At 43.4% G+C, this 19,863-nt stretch overlaps 1 protein-coding gene across 6 annotated transcripts in view; it reads right to left on the bottom strand.

Annotated features, from left to right (window-relative positions):
- Nucleotides 1–19,863, bottom strand: part of LOC140481308 (microtubule-associated tumor suppressor candidate 2-like) — a 452,512-nt gene that overhangs the window by 31,797 nt on the left and 400,852 nt on the right. For all 6 annotated transcript variants that reach the window (XM_072577285.1, XM_072577280.1, XM_072577282.1 and 3 more), the window contains 2 exons: nt 11,544–11,758; nt 3,597–3,702 (listed from right to left, as the gene is read on the bottom strand). In XM_072577285.1, coding sequence (XP_072433386.1) covers nt 3,597–3,702; nt 11,544–11,758 — 321 coding nt within the window. The remainder of the gene's footprint in view (nt 1–3,596; nt 3,703–11,543; nt 11,759–19,863) is intronic.

Genomic DNA, 19,863 nt, shown 5'->3' on the forward strand with positions numbered 1-19,863 from the left:
GCAGAGGCTCATCCAACAGTGTTGTCAAATGGCCCTTGCAATGGGCAATCTATACTCCACTGCAAAATAAAAGAGAGAACTTTAAAAAGGCTTGCGTCCAGTTCCTATATTGTATTTCAGACTCGGAAGAATCTTTGGCGCTTGACTGCTGAAGCAAGTTCTCTGTATGACCTCCTCCCGAACAACCCCCCACCCCGGGCAAATCTGCAGACCTTAAAAGGAACTGATGATGCACAACATGCCAAGTACAGTCAGTCAGTCAACCTCTTTGTTACATTGGCATATTTTACAAGATTTTCTTTAATGTTGATCATTTACTGGGAGCTGTATTTTCTTTTATTGTCGAGGGTTTTGATTTGTTTTCTGCTGGTCACATATAGGGTCTTATGATTCAAATGGTGCTATTAGGGGTGGCCTCTCCCCATCCCTAACATACTTTTGGCTTTTGACCTCTCCCTCCACCTAACACACACTCACTGCTCACCCTCAGCACGTACCCCCTTGCCCAACCTAACATACCCTCTCACTGCTCACCCTCAGCGGGTACCCCCTTTGCCCCACCTAACACACCCTCTCACTGCTCACCCTCAACACATACCCCTTTCCCCCCACCTAACACACCCTCACTGCACACCCTCAGCATGTACCCCTTTCCCCCACCTCACACACCCTCTCACTGCTCACCCTCAACACGTACCCCTTTCCCCGACCTAACACACCCTCTCACTGCTCACCATCAGCACGTACCCACTTCCCCGACCTAACACACCCTCTCACTGCTCACCCTCAACACATACCCCTTTCCCCGACCTAACACACCCTCTCACTGCTCACCATCAGCACGTACCCACTTCCCCGACCTAACACAGCCTCTCACTGCTCACCATCAGCACGTACCCACTTCCCCGACCTAACACAGCCTCTCACTGCTTACCCTCAGCATATACCCCCCTTGCCCAACCTAACACACCATCAGCAAATACCTCCTTCCCCCACCTAACACACCCTCTCACTGCTCACCCTCAGCACGTACCCCTTTCCCCCACCTAACACACCCTCAGCACATATCCCTTTCCCCCATTTAACACACACTCTCACTGCTCACCCTAAGCAAGTACCCCCTTTCCCCATCTAACGCACCATCTCACAGCTCACCCTTAGCAAGTACCGCCTTCCCCAACCTAACACACCCTCTCACTGCTCACCCACAGCATGTCCACTTTTCCCCACCTAACATACACTCTCACTGCTCACCCTCAGCAAGTACCCCCTTCCCCAACCCAACACACCTTCTCACTGCTCACCCTCAGCAAGTACCCCCTTCCCCCACCTAACAAACCCTCTCACTGCTCACCCTCAACACATACCCCCTTCGCCCACCTAACATACCCTCTCACTGCTCACCCTCAACACGTACCCCTTCGCCCACCTAACACACACTCTCACTGCTCACCCTCAACACGTACCCCTTTCCCCCATCTAACACACACTCTCACTGCTCACCCTCAACACGTACCCCCTTCCTCCACCTAACACACACACTCACCGCTCAGCCTCAGCACGTACCCCTTTGCCCCACCTAACACACCCTCTCACTGCTCACCCTCAGCAAGTACCCCCTTCCACCACCTAACACACCCCCTCACTGCTCGCCCTCAGCATGTAACCCCCCTTCCCTCACCTAACACACCCTCTCACATTATCCTCAATATGTAGCCTCTCCCATCACCTAACATAGCCTCTCACTGCTCACCCTCAGCATGTACCCTCTCCCACGAGCTAACACACCTTCTCATTGCTCACCCTCAGCATATACCCCTGTCCCCCACCTAACACACCCTCTCACTGCTCACCCTCAGCAAGTACCCCCTTCCCCCACCTAACACACCCTCTCACTGCTCACCCTCAGCAAGTACCCCCTTCCCCCACCTAACACACCCCCTCACTGCTCGCCCTCAGCAAGTACCCCTTACCCCACCTAACAAACCCTCTCACTGCTCACCCTCAACACATACCCCCTTCGCCCACCTAACAAACCCTCTCACTGCTCACCCTCAACACATACCCCTTCGCCCACCTAACACACACTCTCACTGCTCACCCTCAACACGTACCCCTTTCCCCCATCTAACACACACTCTCACTGCTCACCCTCAACACGTACCCCCTTCCTCCACCTAACACACACACTCACCGCTCAGCCTCAGCACGTACCCCTTTGCCCCACCTAACACACCCTCTCACTGCTCACCCTCAGCACATACCCCCTTCCCCCACCTAACACACCCTCTCACTGCTCACCCTCAGCAAGTACCCCCTTCCCCCACCTAACACACCCTCTCACTGCTCACCCTCAGCAAGTACCCCTTTCCCCCACCTAACACACCCCCTCACTGCTCGCCCTCAGCATGTACCCCTCTTCCCTCACCTAACACACCCCCACACATTACCCTCAGCACATACCCTCTTCTACCACCTAACATAGCCTCTCACTGCTCACCCTCAGCATGTACCATCTCCCACCAGCTAACTCACCCTTTCATTGCTCATGGTCAGCATGTACCCCTCTCCCACCACCTAACACACACTCTCACTGCTCACCCTCAGCACATACCCACATTCCCCACCTATCACATCATCTCACTGCTCACCCTCAGCATATACTCCTTTCACCCACCTAAAACACCCTCTCACAGCTCACCTTCAACATGTACCCTCTCCCACCAGCTAACACCCTCTCATTGCTCACCCTCAGCATATACCACCGTCCCCCACCTAACACACCCTCTCGCTGCTCACCCTCAGCACGTACCCTCTTCCCCCACCTAACATACCCTCTCAAGAATCGACGTTTCAAGCATAAGCTCTTCATCAGGAATGGGGTCCTGATGAAGAGCTTATGCTTGAAAAGTCAACTCTCCTGGTCCTTCGATGCTGCCTGATCAGGCTGTGCTTTTCCAGCACTACACTCTTCGGTGAAGGTAGTCTGTAAGTCAGCACAGAAGTTAATGAGTGTGTACTAAGAAAGCACTGCAAATTATAAACTGGCACCCTCCAAGTAGTGGAGGGTGAAGGATGGAGAAGGATGGTGGTCATGGGGCAGGCATGGAAATTGGGATGAAGAAGCAGTTACATGGTGGCCGGGACAGGTGAGCTGCAGCTGCCAGGTCCCCATTCTACTCGGAAGTTGTGTCATCTAGCCTGTTGTAGAAGGAGAGGAGTTTTGGATGTAGTGTAGAAATAAGACAAGTCAGAGCTTTTATGAGAATTAAATGCATGGAAAATAGATGGCGAGATTCTGAAGTCACTATTTAAAGCTGAAGTGGAAAAGTCTCCAAAATATTTCTTGACATCAAGGTTTGGATTTTTCCTTTCTCCCCGGAATTTCTCACTTTACTTGATGCTGCTCATTCCACACCAGGTCACTGCCAAATTCTGTCCAAAATATTACTTGCACAATGTTAGACTTCTCTACGACAAGTCTTACTCATGTTTCTTTCAACAACTGCTTAATGAGTACTTCTCAGGTTATTTTCTTTGCCCTTTTATACAAGCAGTATATCACACAGCAAGTTTAAATCAAACATTTGGATTACCTTCAATTTTCTTTTCATGCTCATCTTGCAGAATAGTTATCGTAACAGTTTGATTATTCTCCATTTCTGTGATGGCACTGCTATGGTTAGCCACCAAATCTTCCATCTGATAGAACACAAGAATACAGCAACTGCTGAACAATTTCACTCTGAAGTCCCAATTTGTGACTATTTCATAGCAACACAGTTCCTCCTACACTTGCAACAAAACAGTTTTTAGTAATTTGTGATATACATACAATAACTCATATTGGAACATTAGAGTGTGAATATTTCTGGTATAATGAGCTAAATATCTGAAGCTCAAATGTTTTACTGGCGATGTCCCAATATGATAATTTAATGATACACCAATTGTGACAAAAATGTTATGCTTACGACTGCCACAAATATGCATTGATTTGTTAGAAACATTGAAAATGTGTCAGTGGGCCTATGTGGTGTGGGTTATTAGCAACTGTCACCTTACCTTTAACAGCTGGGTTTCAATAAAACTAAAACTGATGGGACAATAGTCTTCTCTGACTTTTAAGAAAAGGTGGCAAGCTACTGTGCAGAATTAAATGGGAAGCAATGCCAGTCACTTTAAATGGTGTGAGAAATAGAAATTTTCCTGTAAAGCAATGGTGTTATGTGTTTGAAATTAAGCATAAAGTACATTATTGGGGAAGAAGATGAAAGCATTTACTTTGCATCTAATTTGTCTTATTACAGAGTTGGGAATTTTGTTTTACACACTTGGGAATTTTTTTCAACAGACATTCTCTAATCTTGATGAGATAAAAATTGCTTCACAATTTACTTTCTTATTGATAAAGACACATTTAAACCAGGTGAATTTTCAATACTTGTTTAAATTTTGTTTTATTTTATTCAGCTGCCATCTTGGCACTCAACAATGAATGAGCTATTCTAATATTTGGGGCTAAAAAAGCGAAATAAAATTAATCTTCATTTCTGAATGGCGGTTTCGATATAGCAGCTGGTTGTAACAATTGTATAAAATATTATAGATAAATACATTTTTATATTAACCATATCTCTTTATGAAACTGAGTCCATAAAGTAGTAAAATAGATGATTTAACTTATTTCACTTGTAAAGTATATGTTCAGAATTCATCCATGTCTGGGAGCAGTTACAGCTTTGTCATAAAGGATATAAATCTAGTAATACATTTGTTCATATTGTACACCACCTCTTCCTATTTCCTGCAAAATAATGATTTAGTCCCACTCTGAAAAGTGCAGCATTTGCTGTACTGGTTTGATGTTCTTACAATAACTGTATGAGAATAGCCAATTAGTGTCAATTTTTAGATAATAAGTTTGCTACACACTCCTTAGACCAATGTAATCATGCACATAACACTCAACAGGTATGAGGAGAAGGAAAACACAGTATAGGCTGAAATTAAGTGCTTTCTTTTGCCTGTAAGGACAATGCACCTCAAGATGTACCAGCTATCTGTCATAACATGCAAGGATGGGCTCACGTAAAACACTACTGAAGCAGGGGAGGTGAGAGTGTATAACCTAATTTAAATAAACTGGATAGGAAACAGCATTTCCCAGGTGGGGTGGGGGTGCAGGTGGGGTGGTGGGGATGGATGCACTCTGAGAAGCCGATCATTCTTTTCGGTTTGTGCAGTGATTGTAACAATGTCAGCCACATAAACCTCATACAGCATGAGTTCCCTGAATGGGACTGTTAACTTGTCAGGGAGCCCTGGCTGACAGATAAGAACAGGAATGTCAAAAGTTCTGTTCACTTTCAGAGCTGGCTCTGAGGGAGCTGGATCCCTGCTATAGGAAGGATATTGTGAAACCTGACAGGGTTCAGGAAAGATTTACAAGGATGTTGCCAGGGTTGGAAAGTTTGATCTATAGGCAGAGGCAGAAAAATCTGGCGCTATTCTCCCTACAGGATTGGAGGCTGAGGGGTGATCATATAAACCTCTATGAGATCATGAGTGGTATAGATAGGTAAAATAGGCAAGGTCTTTTTCCCAGGGTAGTGGAGACCAAAACTAGAGGGCATAAATTTAAGGTGAGAGGGGGAAAGATTTAAAAGGGATCTAAGGGGCAATGTTTTCATGCAGAGGGTAATGAATGTATGGAATGAACTACCAGAGGAAGTGATGAAGTTTGATACAATTACAACATTTAAAAGGCATCTGATGGGTACATGAATTGGAGGGGTTTAAAAGTATGGGTAAAGTAATGGCAAATGGGACTAGATTAATTTAAGATATCTGGTTGGCATGGACAAGTTGGACCAAAGGACCTGTTTTCATGATGGACACTTCTATGACTCTCCATGTGTAAATAAAGGGTGACCTGGTGACAGGATTCCGGCCTCTGTTGAGTTCAGTGGCAACGAGAACAAAACACGCTTCTGAAGAAATTCACTTGCAACAACAGAGTTTGAGTTGGGGTAAACATTTCTGGCATCATGCCATTATTTGAGAAGCTTAACTCGTTTGATCCTGCCTTCAATAACTGGGTCCAGTATTCAGAAAGAATGTTATTTTCTCTGACCAAATGATATTGGGGCAGATGAATAGATTAGATTACTTACAGTGTGGAAACAGGTCCTTCAGCCCAACAAGTCCACACTGACCCTCCGAAGAGCAACCCACAAATTCCCCTACATTTACCCCTTACCTAACATTATGGGCAATTTAGCATGGCCAATTCACCTAACCTGCACATCTTTGTGACTGTGGGAGGAAACCGGAGCACCCAGAGGAAATCCACGAAGACACGGGGAGAATGTGCAAACTCCTCACAGACAGTTGCCCAAGGCGGGAATTGAACCCGGGTCTCTGGCACTCTGAGCAGTGCTAACCACTGTGCCACCTTGCCGCCACCAAATAATTCTCCTGGCAGCCTGTGGACCTACAGTTTTTTTTGGTTATTTGGAGACTGACTTTTCTTGAGGGACCAAATACTAAAACCTTTCAAGCATAGGCAGATTTAGTTAAGGAATATTATAAACCCAAGCCTCCTCTGAGATGCTATAGGCTTTACTTGTCAATCCAACAACCAGGGAAATCCATATCGGGATTTTTGATTAGGTTAAGACAACTAGCAGAGACATGTGACTTTGGTTTAACCCTTAACGAGATGCTGAGGGACCATTTGATATTTGGGATTAATGATGTAACCATGCAAAAGTGCTTTATAGCTGAAACCCAACTGGACTTCAAACAGGCACCACAACTGGCTTCACCATTGGAAAATGCGGCAAACGGAGCATGAGTTGCAGGGTTTTCAATGGAGGTTGACACCCTTGCCAGTCTGACTGAGCTTGGGGAACACCATTGGAATGAAGGCAACTTCATAGCCTCAGTCAGGATATATCCTGAACAGAGGGACTCTAGGTCAGCCCACAGCAAAACCCCAAAACAAAGCCAAGCCTCAGCCAAACAGTTAAAATTTTCTTCAAGGTCTGGGCCGGCAGGCCATTATAGTTGCTGCTGGTATGCACACTCATGACAGCAGAAGAGTCCCACTAGGCCTGAGTGAGTAACAGAACTCATAGGCCAGTATCCAGGAGGGTGCACACCCTGGAAAGTCCACCTAGTTCTGGTTCGGCACAGTTAAATTGCTTAGCAACATCCAAATCAGAACCAATCAAAATAACTGTCTGGTTAAATGGTCACCCAGATCTAATGGAGGTCAACACCAAGGGGCTGTTTCAGTGGTTGCAGGACCAATCTTTAACAAAATTTGCTCTGGACTCGAACCTTTAAGTTTGCACAAGACCTCTGCTAGACTGAGAACCAAAGCCGGGGAACCTATATTGGTTAAGGGTACAACTTCAGTTCCAGTCTGTTATGAGAAGCAGCTGGTTCAGATCCAACTGATTTTAGTAAAAGGCTCGGGCCCAGGCTTCATGGGGCAAAATTGTTTGAGAAAGATTCACCTCGATGGGCTCAACATTTTTCAGTTAGAAAATGGCTGCCTGAATGACGATCTAATTAAATATCCAGACGTTTTTCAGGAAGGTCTAGGGATTATCAATGGAGACAAGGCCATCTTACATGTTGACCAGGAAGCAATTCCATGATCCAGCAAGGCTGTTCAGTGAGATTTGTCTTACGGGCAAAAGTCGAGGCAGAAATGAGAAGGCTAGAGAACGAAGGGATCATTAAACCAGTCCAGTTTGTGGAATGGGCAGCACCAGTTGTACCAACCAAGAAGCCTGACAGGTTGGTTCAATTTTTTAAGGATTTTAAACAAACAGTAAACCACTTTTCGCAGCTGGATAAATACCCAAGGCCTTACATAGAGGATCTATATGGAAAGCTGGTAGTGGGGCTATCCTTCACAAAGCTGGACATGAGCCATACATACTTGCAATTATGGTTAGATGAGGATTCCCAGGAGTATGCTACAATTAATAAAAATAAGGGTTTGTACCAATATATGAGACTATTATTTGGCGTATTGTCAGTCTGTGCAATTTTTCAGTGAGCGATGGAGAACAAGGTCTACCCCAGGTCACCATTTCCTCGAGATGGGAAAGTGGAGTTGCAGGTAGATAGGATCGAGAAGACGACGTTTGGTATGCTTTCCTTTATTGTTCAGTGGATTGAGTACAGGAGTTGGGAGGTCATGTTGCGACTGTACAGGGCATTGGTTAGGCCACTTTTGGAATATTGCATGCAATTCTGGTCTCTTTCCTATTGTAAGGATGTTGTGAAACTTAAAAGGGTTCAGAAATGATTTACAAGGATGTTGCCAGGTTTAGAGGATTTGAGCTATAGGGAGAAGTAGTGTAGGCTGGGGCTGTTTTCCCCGGAGCATCAGAGGCTGAGGGATGACCTCAGAGATTTATAAAATCATGAGGGGCATGGATAAGATAAATAGACAAAGTCTTTTTCTTGGGCTGGGGGAGTCCAGAACTAGAGGACATAGGTTTGTGTAAGAGGCGCAAGATAATAAATGAGACCTAAGGGGCAACATTTTCACGCAGAGGGTGGTACGTATATGGAATAAGATGCCAGAGGAAATGGTGAAGTCTGTTATATTTGCAACATTTAACAGGCATCTGGATGGGCATATGAATAGGAAGGGTTTGGAGGGATATGGGCTGGGTGCTGGCAGGTGGAACTAGATTGGGTTGGGATATCTGGTCGGCATGGACAAGTTGGACTGAAGGGTCTGTTTCTGTGCTGTACATCTTGATGACTCTATCTGATAATAACAGGGAAGACCAATAAGGAGTACTTAGAGAACTTGGATGTATTACTTAGACATTTCTCCCAAGTTTTGCATGCCTGAGAAAGGAAAAATGTATATCGCAAGCATCCAAAGTGACCTACATGTGCTACAGAGTAGAATAGACCGGGTTGCAACCGTTGGAAGATAAAGTGAGTATGATCAAAGGTGAACTGACCCCCATGTCTATACCACAGCTTAGGTCTTTCCTTGGGCTGTTGAGTTATTACAGAAAGTTCATATATAATCTGGCCTCCATCCTGGCAATTTTGCATGAACTGCTAAAAAGTAGTCAGCCTTGGAAATGGCCATATAGCCAAGTCATAGCTTTCAGGGAAGTGAAGAAACAGCAATCATCTTCTAAGCTGTTGACACACTGTGATCCTAAGTGTGATCTGGTATTGACATACGATGCTTCCCCATACTGCATTGGGGTAGCTCATAGGTGACCCAATGGAGAGGAATGCTCAATAGCGAATGCATTCAGGACTTTGGCTAATGCAGAGCATAAAAAAGGTCCAGCTAGAGAAGGAAGGTTTGGCAGTCATACTTGGAGCCAAGAAATTCCACCAATACCATAACAAGTGTAAATTTGTAATAATAATGGACCACAAATCCCTACTAGGTCTACTTAAAGAGTACAAGACTCTGATAGCTTCAGGCTAAATTCAGTGGTGGGGTCTCATTCTAAGTGTGTATAATCACAAGTTGGAACACCGTCCGGGAGGCCAAGTAGCAAACGCAGAGGCATTCAGCTGCCTCTTCCTGGCAAGTACACCACCAGTGGTACCACTACTGGAACAGTCTACAATGGTTTTAAATTTTCTGGACACACTCCCAGTCACAGCTGACTATATCAAACTTTGGTTGCAGAAAGATCCAGTCTTGGGTGAAACTGAAACAAAGGGCCATCACAAGCAGACAGACATTTTATTATAAGGCAGAAGTGAGGACTGCAGGTGCTGAAGATTAGAGTCAAGATCAGAGTGGTGCTGGAAAAGCACAGCAGGGTCAGGCAGCATCCAAGGAGCAGGAAAATCGATGTTTCATCATTCATGATGAAGGGATTTTGCCCAAAAAGTCAATTTTCCTGCTCCTCAGATGCTGCCTGACCTGTGTTTTATTATGAGGGGAAAGAGTATTTGCCCCAGACGTCGCCATCTGAACTCCACCAGGGTCACCCAGAGGTTTCCAAAATGAAGATGTTGTGAGAGGTTATGCCTGGTATCCAAGATTGGATACAGACTTAGTTGCATTGGTAGAGCAGTGCCCAGAGCACCAAGGACAAAGATTACTGCTAGCCGCTCCCCCACATTTGGCTGGGTAAACCCAAAAATTGGTTACATATCGACTATGCAGGTCCATTCATGGGCTCAATGTTTTTAGTCATTGTGGACGCCCACTTAAAGTGGTTGAAGGTGCATAGAGTTCAAACACTGGGAGGATGATAGAAAACCTGCGTGCATCTACTGTAATACATGGCTCCTGGGGGTTGGGGTTTTGAAATAACATCAGGAAAGCCCATGCCAGACACAAGACTCTGCTAAGCAAGAGAGACAGTTTACTTCAGGGGACAAAGTTTGGTGTAGGAACCATGGGAGTGACCCTGCATGGTTAAGAGGCATGGTCAACTTAAGGCCAGGACCAGTGACGTATAAAGTTTGGGTTGGTTTGATGGTCCTAAACAAGCAAGTAGACCTTATGAAAGCTGCAAATGCTCAAATGGTGCAGAAGCAAAACATGCCTGATTCCTCAACTGCATTTCCAACTGTTCTGGAACCCATGAGTTCTCCCTCTCCATCAAGGGTTGAAGATACCTCAGAATCTGTGGTGGAAACAGCAGGTGCCACTGCCTCACTGCCTTTTCCACCAAGAGAAGGGAACAAATTTCTTTCGAAACCTTCAGGTGCAAAAGGTGAGCTACTATGTCTAACATGCCACCCATATCAGAGACAGAGCTGGAGGAAGCCTACCCAGTGCTAAAACACCCCAGGAGGAGTTACAAAAAAGAACCAGCCCATGTCCTCGGACTCAGAGGGGGAGTGATGTAGTGATTGTAATGAGGTCAGCCAGGTGGACATCATAAAATATGAGTTCCCGATTGGAGCTGTTAATCTGGTCTGGTCCAATCAGGGAGCCTGGGCTGACACATATAGACAGGAATGTCAGACATTTTGTTCACTCTGAGAGCTGACTCTGAGGGAGCTGGATCAGTGTCAAATACCATGTGCGTGTAAATAAAGATTGACTCTATGCCGTTATATCAGTTTGACGTTGTGTGGGGTGGGAAGACAGTGGAGAAAGGGGCACAAAACACGTTCTTAGCCTCTATTAGAAAAATGAATTGAAGTTTCTCTCTGCTGAAAAATAATGAAAACATATCATAAATATTTTAATCTTTGAGATCCAGATTAACGACCCAGCACCAGTACTTATCTTCATATATATGGTACTCAGACTGGCTTCAATCTTCACACTGATCCATTCCACTTTGGAGTTCCCTCCCTTGGTCACACCTGCTCTTTGGTGCAGGAGATACATCAGGTGTGAACAAAGCTGTGCCGGAGAAGGTGGATACAGTACTCAGTGTTACCAGGTCCCAGCCTAACCCAGACACATTGATGAATGCTCAAGTTGGGAGTGCACTGGAGAGACTATGAATTTTCAGGCCCATTACCCCCTACAGTAAACAGGTTATATCATAGGTTATTGCACTGACCTGTTCCTCATGTTGAGACTGAATTTTCTTGAGGTATTCCCGGTGTTCCTGCATGAGACGCTCTTTCTCTGAAGCATAATGAGCCTTCAGTCTTTCTTCAAGGTCTAGGAGCTCCTCTTGTTGTTGCAAATGCAGCCTCTGTAGCTCGTTCTCAAATCTCCTCTCCAGCTCCTCCTTCTCCTTTTGCAGCTTTTCACATCGTGTTGTATTGAGGGCTGAAACAAACAGTACAACAAGCTAAAAGTACTGATTATTATTCAAGATTGGGATCCCAAATAATAACAATAAGAAAATAAAAATAATAAAATCTTTAGATTATTTCAAAACCTTGGTTACATTTGGAGAACATCCTTTAAGCTGCACAACAATTATGATGAAGTACTGATAGTTTATGGTCGGTAACCTTTGGTATCCATTGCACCTGAACATAAAGTATCAAGAAAATGCGTATCAACGTAATGATGAAATTTATCTTTGAAAGTTTCTTACTACGGACTATTGTAATCAATAAGCTGAAAAAGGTGTAGCAATAGTACTCCATGTAACATCCACTGACTGCTAGATCAATATGTTAACTACATCCTTTGTCTTTTGATCTGGGTGTCTTCACTAACTATTCTATTCCTTTTCCTATGTTAACAGTATAACTACCATCTTTTTCCAGCTCCTTTCAGTTCTGAAGAAGGGTCACTCGATTTGAAACATTGTGTTGCTTCGCCCACAGATACTGCCAGAACTTGCTGAGTTTCTCCAGCACTTTCTCTGTTTATTTACATTTGCATGAGTCTTGCATGATGTCTCAATAGAGATTTTCTTGTCATCTCTGGTTCCTGATCAGTTAATGTTAATTGCACTGCTTGTTGTCCAACAATAAACCACACCCGATTTGCAAGACAAGTGGCTCTTCTCTAACGACTTAACCTCTACTATTGATTAGACAGGTCCTTAGTCTTGGTGTAGAAAGGAGGAAAGACCAGGAGGTCTGGGTTCAATTCTCACCTCAACATGTGAGGAATATGGCATCGAGAGAGAATGTATTCAAATAGATTAAGGAAGAAAATATTCCGGCACAGTACAGGTCATCAAAGATTGGTGCTTTCTTCAGGGACTGGAGTACATTGCATCACAAGCAAGACCACACATCCAACCCCAGAAGTGACATTTTAATTTAGGTTTTATAAGTTGCTATCAACTACTTCATTTTTGTTTTTGTTACCGTGCCCCAAATGAGACTGTCTCACTTATTTATGAAAAGATTAGAAAGGAGGATAGGTGGCAGTGAGCGACCCTGGCCACAAACCACCAGCATTAGCAACTGGAGCCCAACACAAGGTTTATGGACTGAATGTTTGCACTCTTGTACCATCTTAGAAGATCAGTGTGCTTGCTACACATCTATGTGAGAACAAGTTTATTCTGATCTTAAACTCAAAATATAAAGTAAACCTGGATGCATTTAAAATACCTGGGTGCATCAGTTTTGGGATACTGAACCTAAAGCTGGAAAGACCAACAGCATCATACCAATGAAGAAACAGAATTCAAACTCCAAAGGCAATATTCCAAATGCATTTTTTAAATTCTATATTCACGCATACTTATTCTACTGCACAAACTGGTCAACGTGCACATTGTCATTTAACATGTCGACAAACTATCCCTTCTCTTCAGATTGTATGAGAAATAGTGAGACATTGTACTCTCCAATACAAAATATCACTGGAGTAAACAAGGGCCTGGAAAATCCACAGGATAGGATTCTGGCAGTTACGCTGGCATTGTGTTGGCACAGAACTCTGGCACAGTAATCCGCCTGAATTTTATAAAGATCGAATGAAGTTAGGCACACTTGTGCTGACTCCACATCGGATCATAAGCACAGAGGATCGGTAATTCTGTGCTGAGGAGATCCAGCTCACTCCTGCTTCCACCTCTTAGATCAAAGGCCATCGGAGTGGGCAGATATATATCTAGCCCCACTTAAGAGTCAATGATTTCAACCAGATGTTATGCAAATATTCTGGACTTCACAGGATTAACTGATGTCTGGAACGTTTTAGGATGGACTCATTTTAAACACTTAAAATACATGTACACTTCTAGAGAAAAACAGACATCATGTTGAAGCATTTATTCCCAAGAGAGTGAGTGGCCTAATTTTTAGCAATCCTCAGGCATCATCTTAGTCACAGATCTCTGACCTATCTGAGACAACACTGTGATGTAAAGACCCTGAAATAAGTTGTCCATCTCGGAAGGAGCATCATGGATTTAGTAAATGTATACAAGGTTAATAAAAGTATTGTAAAATTTTGTGATCTATCCAGCTCCTTAACATACAACTGGTCATCACCAATAATACATTTTGCTATTAAATATTACACCAGATACAATTACAAGCAGTCTTCTCAGCATTTATTTCAACATTCTAATTGTTTAACAAATATATTTTCACAAAACAGGGTAACCATTAACTGGTTACCGAAATTAATTGGAAACAAGCCCAATGTTGTAAAATATGTAGAACACCATGCGAGGAATTTGGGAGATGGCTTTAAAATTCAAATTAGTCCTCCATTACCTAATGTTAGCAAGGTTTTTAACAAGCCTAATTATCTGCCATTATGATGTGGGGAACAAAGCTAGAAAGCTCTACTTCATTCATGACATCAGTAGGACCCCAAAATAACAGCCTGAGATCTTTATTAGATATGGGTTAGAATCATACAGTCATAGAGATATGCAGCACGGAAACAGACCTCTTGGTCCAACTTGTCCATGCCTAACCTAACCTAGTCCCATTTGCCAGTACCTCTAAACCCTTCCTTTTCTGATACCCATCCAAATGTCTTTTAAATGCTGTAATTGTATCAGCCTCCACCACTTCCTCTGGCAGCTCATTCCATAAACGTACCACTCTCTGCGTGAAAAAGTTGCTCTGCAGATGCAGTGGTTCTGGGTCTGATAGACAAATGGAACAGAGTGCACACATAGGGAAAGCTCTATAAAGAGAAAAGCAAAAGAGGAGGATCTTCTCCGAAGACCATGGGTTTTCAAAGAGCACTTCATATACTTCCACCTCACTCAGGAACAATGCCTGATTTAATTTCGAGGAGGTGGTAGTTCTAAAAGCAATCACCTCCTTGCAGAGGACATGCAACCTCACATCAAAGTAAATGTGACAGGGTCCAATGGCTGTAAGAGACAAAAGTGAGGACTGCAGATGCTGGAAACCAAAGTCTAGATTAGAGTGGTGCTGGAAAAGCACAGCAGGTCAGGCAGCATCTGAGGAGCAGGAAAATCAACTTTTCAGCCAAAGGCCCTTCAGCAGGAATGGAGGCAGGAAGCCTCCAAGGTGGTGAGATGGGGGAGGCTGGGTAGAAGGCAGCAAAGAGTACAATAGGTGAATGGGGGATGGGGATGGAGGTGATAGGTCAGAGAGGAGGGTGGGGGAAGGTAGCAAAGAGTACAATAGGCGAATGGGGGATGAGGTTGGAGGTGATAGGTCAGAGGGGAGGGTGGGGGAAGGTAGCAAAGAGTACAATAGGCGAATGGGGTATGGGGATGGAGGTGATAGGTCAGAGGGGAGGGTGGGGGAAGGTAGCAAAGAGTACAATAGGTAAATGGGGGGTGGGGATGGAGGTGATAGGCCAGAGGGGAGGGTGGGAAGGGAGATTGGCAGGTAGGACAGGTCATGAGGACGGTGCTGAGCTGGACGTTTGGAACTGGGGTAAGGTGGGGGGAGGGGAAATGAGGAAACTGGTGAAGTCCAGTGGCTGTAAGAGTCATACTTGCATTAAACTTCTATACTATGAAAAGATAGTTTAAGAGAAACCTAGCTGGCCTGGCAGCGTCTGTGGAGAGAGAAGCAGAGTCAGTCAGTTCCAAAGGAGAGTCATACTGGCCTTGAAAAGCTAACTCCGTTTCTCTCTCCACAGGTGTTGCCAGATGAGTCAAATTACTTCAGTATTTTCTGTTTATTTTTCAGATTTCTGGCACTGCTCTACTTAACTTCGATCATTGCAGATAGGAGCAGACAACACAACAAATACCTTCCACACCTGAAAATGGTTGAAGATGAAATTTTTTTTCTAAATATGGATGTTATATACAGCAGTCCAGTGGTATGAGGGAGAACGAGTACCAAGTTAATGGAAGAAAGCAAAACCTTCTGATAAATATGTTTTCTCTCATGAGGGAATTTCAATGATAAAATTTGATCAAAGTTATAAGAAGTTATTTTATTTCAAAAGGTTACAGTGCTTAGAACAAATGAAACTTGCACCCTGGTAGGTTTGGAGGATGGACATTTAATTCATTCACTATAAGGGTTCACAATTTAGTTGACCATTTCTAGATTAAATGTTGTGGTATTTTTATAGTAAAAGGAAACTAGTAAAGCAACATTTCATAGTAATATAATCTACATTTTCTCGTGTTACACTGTGAAATTTCCGAGGTCTGGGACTATGTCTTAAATGAGGATGAAGTGTTTCATGAGACCTGTTTGCAAGTCTTCCTGACAACAGGCATGGCTGAAGGGCAAATCGGGGACAGGATTGTTTTGCTGGAAAGAAGGCATAAGGGAGTTACATTCAAAGATGATGGCAGCAGCATTTCCAGTGAATTTCAGGAAGATTATGAGGATATCAAATTATAAACAGTTATGCTTTAAATGGTCCACAAAATTCCAAGGTAGAATATAATTGGGATTGAAAGAAGAGCTGATCAGTATTTCTACCAGGATACCAGGCTCATGTGAGTTACCTCACCCCCCAGAATTGAGGGCAAACTGGGGTGGAAGCTCATGGAATTACTGACATGGATAGGAAAATGGTTGAGTAGCAGGAAAGAGTTGGAATAATGGGTAGGTGCTGAAATTGGCAGCATGTGTCCTGCAGGAATCTGTGCTGGGGTCTCAATTATTTACAGTATTTATTAACTAGGTCAGACCTTGGGTTCATGTCGCGTTACACATAACCCCACTATATTGTTCAGTATTTGTAAAATCATCCTTGCTGTCCTGTTTTGGCACCATCACATTGATGATTTGTCATGATCTCGCTACCTTAATTAGTCTGTACAGTTTTGGATTGTTTGTTATTTTGGTTAGACCCTTGGCATGTGGCTCTCATACCCATTGTGTCATTCTAACCATTTGGTTTGTCTTCAGCGCCATCGTCTTTTTCAAATTTTTGTAATTTCTCTCTGCCTCAATTAATCAGATCATAGGTTATTATTTCACTTGCTATTCAGCTGTTGACATTTTACTCACACTTTTGATCAGCTGCAGAGACTTGTTATTCAGAGTATCAACACTCCACCCATACCATTTGTATGATCTTCTGATCTCTCTGCCTGTAAGTTCTATACGCGCTTCACTTCACCCAATGAAGGAGCAGCACTCCAGAAGCTTGTGATTTCAAGTAAACCTGTTCGACTATAACCTGGTGTTATGTGATTTCTGCCCACTCCAGTCCAATATCAACACCTCTACATCAATACTTATGAATGACATAGATAATGGTCCAAGAACTCAAACATCCAAATTTGCTGATGACACAAATTTGGGCAACATTGTAGACAGTGTTGATGACAGCATAAAATTACAAAAGGATATTGATAGATTAAGTGAATGGGCAAAGATGTGGCAGATGGATTTTAATATAATGTGAGGTTATCTATTTTAAACCAGGAAAAGATAGATCAAGGTATTGTTTTAGAAGGCATGAAGTTAAATACAGTGTATGTACAATGAGATTTGGGGTTTTAGGCGCATAACTCTTTAAAATGCCACAAACAGGTACAGAAAATAGTCAGGAAGGCTCATGGAATGCTGGCCTTCCTATCTATAGGACTGGAGTATAGGGATGCAGACATGATGCTGCAGTTATACAAAACCCTAGTTAGACAAGGATTTAACACCACACCTTGCTTTGGTCTTGGAGGGAGTTCAACATAAATACACAAGGAAGACACATGGTGAAGTATCGCGACAGAGGCAATTATCCCATTATCAAGTTGAAATAACTCCCCGAAGGCTGCTATCCTGTCACCAAGTTACGCTTTATTCACACTTGCATAGTACACAACACTTTTCTAGCTCCCTCACAGCCAGCTCTCAGAGTGAACAGAATGCCTGACATTCCTTTTTATATCATCAGCCGGGATTCCCTGACTGGACCAGGTGTCATCATTGAATCTCTACAGTGTGAAAACAGGCCATTTGGCCCAACAAGTCTACACTGACCCTCTGAAGAGTAACCCACCCAGACTCATTCCCCTACTCTCTTACTGTACATTTATCCCCGACTAATGCCTCTAACCTACACATCCCTGAACACTACGGGCAATTCAGCATGGCCAATTCACCTAACCTGCACATCTTTGGACTGTGGGAGGAAACCGGAGCATCTGGAGGAAACCCACGCAGACACGGGGAGCATGTGCAAACTCCACACAGTCACCCGAGGCTGGAATTGACCCTGGGTCCCTGGTGCTGTGAGGTAGCAGCGCTAACCATTGAGCCACCGTGTCACCCACAATTCGGGAACTCATACTATGAGAACTCATACTATGGCTGACCTCATTACAATCACTGCATATGACTTCAGGGGTTGGGTCACGAGGAGAACTTAAGCAAACTTGGCCTTTATTCTCTAGAATTTAGAAGATTAAGGGGTGATCTAATCAAGGACCAGATTTTCAGGATATTGACAGGAAAACAAAGGGTGGTTAAAGGGAAACTATTTAAATTGATTGTGGGTTCTAGAACCAGTGGACATAGTCTATGAATTAGGACCACAGCATTCAGGAGAGCTGTTAGAAAGCACTTCTAGATGCAAAGAGTAGTGGAGGTTTGGAACTCTCTTCCTCAAATGGTGGTCAATGCTAATTCAAGTGTTAAATTTTAAATTGATATAGACAAATTTTTAATTAAGCAAGGGTATCAAGGCTATGGGCTCAAGGCAGACATGTGGAGTTAAGCCACAGATCAGCTTTGGTCTTGATGAACGGCAGGGTGGACTCAAGGGGCTGATTGGCCTACTCCTGTTCCTATGAAACTCACAGATAGAGGAGAGAGAGGAACCTGTTGCAGGCCAAATATCTCCATAGTTCATCATGCAGGGATATGGGTGGGACCACGAGCTTAGTTTAATATAACCAAATTCATGCAGATTAGAAACCAAGGCTGGAAGATTCACCTAGCTTGTACTGCAGGGAGAATCATCGGGAAAAACTCTCTTGAAGGAAAGTCATACTTAACACAAAATATTAGTTATTTTTCTCCCACCATGGATGCTCTCATATCTGCTAAGTATTTCTGCATTTTACATTTTTATTTTGGAATTATCATTTTCAATATCTTGCTTTAATTTTGCACTTTTAAAGTCAAAAATTAGTTGTTAGTTCATCTCCAGACTTGGAGACAGAAAACATGAGAAAGGGACAGGAAGGAGAGGGATTAAGTCAAATTGAAGAATGTTAGACATTGACAGCAAAGTTCAGAACATTTTCAGTTCAGATTGGATAAGAAAATAGCACTGATACAATCAATGTACAGGGAATAAAAATGGGGAACTGCACAGTGGGGCATATCCAATAAAAAGGGAGCCATAGCTAAGGCTTGTACAAGTTGTGTGAGAGTTCTTTGTTATATTTTATGGAGGTATTAACCAGTTTATTTCATGAATTAGCCTCCCTTTGACACCATGGACATAAATGGGCCCCATATGAAATCATAAACAGAAACAAAGGGGATGGATTTCAACTTCAATGGGAGTGGAAAACATCAAACTCATATCTTTCATGTCATCAACCTCCTGAAACTCTTCCTAGGAGTAATTATCAAAATAAAGTAGATAGTGAATCACAAAACTGGTGGCATTGTAGACAGTGAAGAAGGTTTTCTAAGATCACAAAAGGATCTTGATCAAATGGGTCAATGGACTGCAAAATGGCAGAGGAAGTTCAATTTGGATAAATGCAAAGTATGGCATTTTGGTACAACAAATCGGGCAAGATTTATACAATTAATGGCAGAGCCTTGAGTAGTGTTGTAGAACAGAGCGATCTAGCTGTTCAGGTACATAATTCTCTGAAGTTTATGCCACATATAGACAGGGAGATTAAAAAAGCAATGAGCACACTTGTCTTTATGGTTAGTCCTTTGAGTACACAAGTTGGGAAGTCATGTTGCGTTTGTACAGGACATTGGCGAGGCCTTTTCTGGAATACTGTGTCCAGTTCTAGAAAGGATGTTCTTAAGCTGGAGAGGGTTCAGAAGAGATTTACCAGGATGATGCCCAGTACAGAAGGT

This window comes from Chiloscyllium punctatum, chromosome 9, assembly GCF_047496795.1.
Source record: "Chiloscyllium punctatum isolate Juve2018m chromosome 9, sChiPun1.3, whole genome shotgun sequence".
Lineage (NCBI taxonomy): Eukaryota > Metazoa > Chordata > Chondrichthyes > Orectolobiformes > Hemiscylliidae > Chiloscyllium > Chiloscyllium punctatum.